Source organism: Octopus bimaculoides, chromosome 18 (genome assembly GCF_001194135.2).
Source record: "Octopus bimaculoides isolate UCB-OBI-ISO-001 chromosome 18, ASM119413v2, whole genome shotgun sequence".
Lineage (NCBI taxonomy): Eukaryota > Metazoa > Mollusca > Cephalopoda > Octopoda > Octopodidae > Octopus > Octopus bimaculoides.
In genome coordinates, this window is record NC_068998.1 from 27,518,518 (window position 1) to 27,526,481 (window position 7,964).

Here is a 7,964-nt window from a genome sequence, read left to right on the forward strand (position 1 = left end):
AAGACACACACACATTAACAAGCTTCTTTTAGTTTCCGTCTACCAAATCCACTTGCAAGGCTTTGAAGAAGACACTTACCCAAGGTGTCACACAAGCGGGACTGAACCCGGAACCATGTTGTTGGGAAGCAAGCTTCTTACCACACAGCCATGCCTAGGCTCCTTTTAATTTCCATCTACCAAATCCACTCACAAGGCTTTGGTTAGCCCAGGGATATAGTAGAAGACACTCGCTCAAGGTATCACACAGTGGGACTGAACCCAGAACCATGTGATTGGGAAGCAAACTTCTTGTCACACATCTATGTATCTATGCATAAAGTTTCAGCTGATTAACCCTTTAGCATTCAGATTACTCTCTCAAATGTAATGTTTGTTTTTTCACATTGTTTTAAATTAATCTTGTAGCTTCAAAGTTTCGGTGATGTGATTGTTTACTTTAAGAATGATATTGTAGGGCAGATGTTAGAGGCTGGATGTGGCTGGTTTGAACATAAAACAAGTAGAATATTTGGGCCAGATATGAGTCAGTTTAAATGCTAAAGGGTTTAAGATGCACATACATTGTATACATATTTCTTGTTTCCCCCAAGATAAAAACCTACAACTGTCTGGGTAACAGTGTCCAGTGAATGCTTTATAGTGTGTGCAATATTGTTACTTAGTCCCAGAGGAAGCCTTTGTTCAAAGGCATTACAGTCAGGACCATTCCGTCTCTTTTCAGACATTGCATCACATTATTCAATTAATCCTTTTAAGACAGCAGGATAGAGCAGCTGCATAGATTTCTTGTTGGCTTGTGTTATCTTTTATCTGTTTCAATCATTAAATTGCGGCCATGCTGGGGCACTACCTTAAAGAACTTTTAGTCAAGTGAATTGACCCCAGTACTTATTTTTTGTAAGCTTGGGACATAAACAAACCAACTCCAGTTGTCAAGCAGTGGTAGGGGACAAACAGACACAAAGACATACACATACAACAGGCTTCTTTTAATTTTCATCCACAAAATCCACCCACAGGGCTCTGGTCAGCTCGAGGCTATGGTAGGTGCCATACAGTGGGACTGAACCTGGAACCACGTGGTTGGGAAGCAAGTTTCTTACCATCCAGCCATGCCTGTGCCTTATGCTTGTAATATATTTCTAATTCTAGACATGTGCTTTACTTATAATATAAAAACAGAAAATAAAGATGAGGGAAACAGCAATTAAGACTCACCTAAATGAAGACGTTTTCGGCCTTTATGATGTGGTATTAGTACTGGTTTGTGGTTACTAGCTTGGGCATTCACAAGTGGCTCAATACGATAGGCCTACAACATGTAAACATAATATATTGAGATGTTGAGCTCTAATCAGAATATACTCTCACATCACAAATTCTACATTACACTTGAAATAGATTATGTAATTCCATGTTATTATATGAAATTGGTCATGGTTTCAAGAGGAAATTATTTTACTGTCGACTGTTTGTCTAATCATTTAATACTCAACTAAAAAGTAGTGAAGATTTGTTTTAAAGACAGATTGAATTATATGCATGACTATGTATTTAACTGACCCTACAGAGGAATCTCATCTGTTGATATTAATATCAACATTCATTTGTGTATATACTTAGAGTTGGACAGCTACATCTATATACGGTACGGTGAATTACCATGCTTATATCATGCATTTTTTTAAATTTTAACATTCAAAATAATTTTAATGAGTAGGTAATTGTTTCTGCTGACTAATACTAATTACACATCGTTGGTTTGATAGCTAAATGCGGTATTATTTTCTTCTATATATAATGACAGAAATTTAGCAAAATCAAGTTCTTTAACCAACAAACAAGTGGAAGTATAGTCATTCCACTTGCCAATGTTGCATGAAAATATCCAAAACAAAACTCCCTACTGTCATTAAAATAATTGCTGTGATTTCAAATTCTAAGTTTTAGACTTCCATATCAATAATAAAGATGGCAGTTAATACAGGATAATTTTCAAGATTACTTTGCAATAAATTTTTGATGTTTGCAACAAGTTAATGGTAAAATGCCAAAATAACTTACCACAGAATCAAACTGGAGATACAGCCAAAAGAAGATGCAAAGAAAGTATAAAAAGTTATCAGAATGGTTTCAATACATTTAAATTATTTAAAATAAAAATTAAAAAAATTACAGAAAGCTAAAACAAAAGACTTAATACATTTACTGATAATCTGTTACACAAAAGAACCAAGATAAACAATATTATTTATGAACTTGTTAACAATATGTGTTGTCTTTGATGTAAATGTGTTAGTAATAATAACACTATTAAACTGTTTTAATAAGTCATAATACTAAGTGAATTTCAAAATAGCTTATAACCTATTTATATACTGCCTAGCAGTATATAAATTTATATACTGCCTAGCAGTTTTACTTGCAACATATATACAACAAAACAGGTATCAGTGACAGTGCAGAAAACAGCTCCAAACTTAAAGGAAACTATAATTATATTTGTTCAGAATTCTTTCATATGGACATAAACAAACTACAAATGGTAATGTCAGCTTTTAAAAGCATATTTCATTAAATAAGTATCTTTTTAATAACATTTAAGATAAGATAGGTTGATGTCATCATCATCATCATCATTTAACGTCCACTTTCCATGGTGGCATGGGTTGGATAGTCTGACAGGAGCTAGCTGAGCAGAAGACTGCACCAAGCTTCAGTGTCTGTTTTGGCATGCCTTTTATAGCTGGATGCCCTTCCTAACACCAAGCACCTTGCAGTTGTTGTTTTTTCGAGTTCTACATCTGCTATAGAACAAGAGAGAGAGAGAGAGATCTTCAAATTGCATCCATGCAGACAGGCTCCAACAACAGAATGCTATTTAACAAGAAAAAAGATTTGGTTTGCAATAACTTACCGGATGGAAAATGTTGAAGACTCTGGAACATGTGGGAAGGCAGAATTCTTCTCCTACTTTTTCTACCCCACGTACAGCTAGAAATACTCCAATAGGAGAGCCTAAAGCAAAGAAGCTAACAGGATGAAAGAGTAACTGTGGATATTCCACAAAGGGTTGTCCAGTTCCAGCCACACCCATCAAATAGTCAACAGAAATCGATGTCTCACATTTTAGCAATCTAAGAGAGAAAAATAAAGAATTGTACAAAACCATGAAAATTAACACTAAAAGATGCTTTTTACTTCTTTTATAAATACTTTTCCATTTTAAGAAGAGCATTGTAGCTCACTTGAAGCGTTATAGTACCAAAGGAAAAGAAAAGGGGAAATAAGAATGCAGAAAGTTTTACAAAAACCTTTATATTCCAGGCACAAAGGCCCATTGTCAGAAGAAAGCAGTCTTGGAAATGTCCTGCTACACTGATTCCTTTACCTTATTCAAACTCCTAGGTTTTAGGTTAACAGCACTAGCAGCAACTCTCCAACTGTTGGTTGATGCAATGTATAGTCATGTGGTGGTGGTGGTGGTGGCATATATTATGATGCTGGTTGCAATCACCATGTTTATAGAGGAGCCACTGGCTCAACTCCAATTGGCTGTTAATTTTGGGATTGAGACAGTGGATCAATATAGCTTCTTTTATGTGTAGATTTCCAGTCACATCAACTAACAGCGGGTGCGTTGCCTACACCAGCAGTCGGAGGTTTGCTTACACCAACAGTTGAAGAGTGGCTGCTACTGCTGCTAACCTAATGCCAAGGAATTTGAATAAGGTAACAGAATCGGTGTGACTGGACATTTCTCAGACTGCTTTCGTCTGAGGATGGGCCTTAGTGCCTGAAATATAAAAGATTTTGTAAAATTTTCTGCATTGTTAGAAGCTTTCTTACTTCCCCTTTTCTTTCCCTTTTAAATTGTGTTAGGTGAGAGTCATTTCCTAGGATTATTGAAGTGAGCCAAATAAATTTAAAGACCATTAAATAGTACGTGTGTGTTTTAGTCACAGCCTGGACCATGGAACATTTTATAGTTATTCAAAACAGAAAAAGCAAAAGCAACAAGCCCACTGTCAGGAGGCCTTCTTTCTGCTTCAAAGTGCTTATAATGTCTAATATTATCCATCTAAAACAGCCAATTTATTTATTTCATTATACAGACTATTTTGCATATGTTCATTTCCTTCCCATCTTGACATTTATGATAGCTTTTTTCCCTCTACTTTCTCTAGTTTCAAGTTCTGCTCATTGACGAATTGAACAGATTTGTACGCAAAAACTGAAGTCAACTTGGTCACTTGTCTAAGCAATAGGAACCTCACAAAATTTCAAGGAAAACTCACTTTGTTTTTAAATTTGTTTCTGCTTCTTTCAGTTTCTCTTCCTCTTTTCTTTTCTTCTCAGCTTCTATCTTCTGCTTCATGGCAGCCTCTTCTTCTTGCTATACAAATGACACATTAAACAATTATTAATAATACTAAACAAAATAAAATTTTTACTATATCTTCAATCAGAAGAATAACTATTTCTAGATTTTTCCTGACTGTTTGAAAATTTATGAATTCAAGACAAATGATTTTAAGTGTCCTTAAAATGGTACAAACAACTATTTCATATATTGTACATAACACATCTGTCTCTACAAAGTCTGAGTTACATGCTTGTGATGGAAATATACTTTAATCATGAACAGCTGTTAACTCTGTACAAAATTTAGTAAAATACTGTTTTCACCAGTTTCATAGATTCAGTCCACTTTGCTGATATAGTGGTAGTTGATCATGCACAACCCTTTCAACATGGACATATCACATTGGTCTATTTTGGGATCATATTGCACACAAAACTATGATGTTATTTGCTGCATGGAGTGAAGTGTGACAATTCGGGCATGTTGTATCTATTTTAATATCCAGACTGCTCTTGCATGATTGGAGATTTTGGTGGTGTCTGTACACTGACATTCACTAAGGAAACATGTACACTGGACCTAGTGTGACTATTGATATTGCAGTTGTGAATCTTGTAAACCTGTTCACTTTGGCTAGAAGAGGTTAGTGTTATTGATTTGTTTAGATATTTCAAGGTTATCACCCTGTAATGTACAAGTTATATAGACAGCAGTAATAGACTGTGTTCTTTATATATCTATGTGGTTTTTAGATTTAATATTAGGCTTTTGTTGTAGAGAAAGGAGGTGTTGGGAAGGGGTGCATATGCACATACATGCAACCTATATGAGGTGGAGAACATTTCTGAAGTATTTCACATTTTTTTTAATGTTTCTGAAAGAGATAGGAAGGAAGCTAAAGCAAGATTAGAATATTTCATAGACAACATTTCTCACAACATATAATGATCTTTAGTTTCAATATCCTCTACATGTAAGGTAAAGGTTACAGATAAGCTGTAAAACTATTATTTTATATGTATGCAGAATGTTGCTTCCTTTAAGTATGTAGCATAAAATGATGGATTTTGTTGTTGTTAAGTCAGGTGATGGGGAATTCTTCCCATCAACCTACTCATTTCTTTGGAAACAAACCACAATGTAAACTACCACCTCCTTCATCATTATGACATTTCATGGTGATGATTACCAGTACAGCTTCCATAAATCCATTCTGTCTTCTTTGTTACTTACCAGTGACCTTTGATGCTAAAGAACTTTAGTAAATTCTTTAAACACGTCTAATATAGGAATGTACTCTCTAAATATGCACCTATGGGCTTCACCTCTTACACAAGTCACGCTATTACTTTTCAACAATCTCTATCCTGATTCAACCCTATGACTAATCCCTTTTCTCTACCCACTTCTTTGCCATACACCACCATCCTCCTCTCTTACCATCTCTCATCCCTTTGCCTAGAGGATCATCACCCACTCTCTCTTCTGGTCTCCCTCAGCTATAGGGGCCTTGCAAGATACAAGAGCATTAAGAGCATTATCACTGGTGCCAACAAACAAAAAGCTCCCAGTACAATCTGCAAAGTGGTTGGAATTAAGAAAGGGATCGAGTTAATAGAAACTACACAAAAGTAGACATTAGTGCATGACACAGGCCTCCAACTCATCATCAGACCCTGTCTAACCATCCAACCGTTACCAGTGTGGAAACTGAATGCTAGATGATGATGATCATCAGCAGTAGTATTGATAGTCAGTACTTGACAACATTATTAGATAACACACCTTGACACTCAAAATTCATGAAGCATTCTAAATCTTTTAATTGATACAGGCATGGTGTAAGGAAGGTCAAAACAAACTATGGAACCTGGTGAAGCCCCTGGCTTTGCCAGTTCCTGTAGAGCCATTCAACCCATGCCAGCATGGAAAACGGATGTTAAATGATGATGATGATGTGTTTAAGAAGTTCACTTCACAATTACATAGTTTTGAATATGATTCCATTGCAAGGCACTTTGGGCATGTCTCCATTGCAAAGCACTTTTTCAGAGCCTCAAACTGACTTGGATGGAATTTATGACATGGAACCTGTGTGAAAGAGTGTTCTTTTTTGGTGTGAGACAATCTGTCATCTAGTTCACTACCATCACCTAAGCCTTGGGTGTCCATTTTGAAGCAAGCATTCAGGGAAGGTCCCTGGATTGAGGATAACTTCCATCCACCTATTTTGCAGATCCAGACTATGCCATGCAAAAAAATGAAATATTTGATACTGCAATTCCTTATATCTGACCTGTTTTAATTCTGTCATCAACTTCTGAAGTTTCTTTCGTGGTCCCATAGGTAAACCAAGACATTTCAAATCCTCGTCAGTACACATACTCTAGAAAATACACAAAAAATTATATTATTTAGAAAATAGTTTCATCCAATTGTTCAATCATTTCATTAAAAAAAAAATCAAAGTATTCTTGGAATAAATGAGCTAAATAGTTTCAGATTCATATTTACTTTTACTCAGTTTATATATTATATATAGCATATATACCCTAATAAGTTTTTATATAACATATACCCCACCCCCAACAACTTACATTATATGTACACAACAATTTTTTTTTTCTAATATAACATATACTCAGCAAATTATCTGTGGTCAACAAGTTCTTAATATGTGACCCTTGATGCTCTTATATTCATTTATGTTCTATAGTGTAAAGTGATAATTAGCGGGAATCCTGAGTTACCTCCACCGCAGTTTCACCTTATCTTCCTTTCCAATTGAAACCCACTTCAGAAGCACCAAAAAATGATAAATAGCTTTAAACAGGATACTGCCACTCTGACATCAATTACTTAACTGCTGAAGAATATTTAATTTCCTAAATTAAAGCCAACTAATTTTATTTTGGTCTTATTCCTAAATGCTTTGGTTAATTTTAAATTTTAATCAGCCTTTCTTTGGACATAATTATCTATATATATAAAAATGAGAATGTGTGTCTGCCTGTCTGAATCCCTAAAACTCGAGAGCTACGCAACCAATTTCATTCAAATTTTACAGATGCCTTACTTAGGGCTCCAGTTGTGTTTTAGTAAAAAAAAAATTTTAACTTCTTGCAGAGTTCGAGCCCACAGCAACATAATATTTCCTCCACTATTTAAGTATTACGTGTCAGAAGTGAAACAAATACACCCATGCCAAATAATTTCACTTTAAAAATGAAACTATTCTACTGACTGAAACAATCACATTCCGATACTGTGAGTGAGTGAGTGTGAGAGAGAGAGAGAGAGAGAGAGAGAGAGAGAGAGAGAGAGAGAGATGTATATGTATACATATAGATGTATATGTACACGTTATTCCACTAACTGAAACAATCACATTTCGATACTTTCAGAGAGAGAGAAAGAGATGTATATGTATACATATATATGTACACGTATATGCATAGATATATATATATATAGATAGATATAGATCTATATGCATACATGTATATGTATACACATGTGTAGATGTATATATATATATAGATGTACATGCAATATGTACACATATATATACATGCATACAGATATCTATACATAT

At 34.9% G+C, this 7,964-nt stretch overlaps 1 protein-coding gene across 3 annotated transcripts in view; it reads right to left on the bottom strand.

The window, feature by feature from the left end:
* Positions 1 to 7,964, bottom strand: part of LOC106876439 (phospholipase DDHD2) — a 64,816-nt gene that overhangs the window by 4,560 nt on the left and 52,292 nt on the right. For all 3 annotated transcript variants that reach the window (XM_052974487.1, XM_014924984.2, XM_052974486.1), the window contains 5 exons: positions 6,666 to 6,755; positions 4,302 to 4,399; positions 2,921 to 3,140; positions 2,068 to 2,079; positions 1,222 to 1,315 (listed from right to left, as the gene is read on the bottom strand). In XM_052974487.1, the coding sequence (XP_052830447.1) occupies positions 1,222 to 1,315; positions 2,068 to 2,079; positions 2,921 to 3,140; positions 4,302 to 4,399; positions 6,666 to 6,755 (514 nt within the window). The remainder of the gene's footprint in view (positions 1 to 1,221; positions 1,316 to 2,067; positions 2,080 to 2,920; positions 3,141 to 4,301; positions 4,400 to 6,665; positions 6,756 to 7,964) is intronic.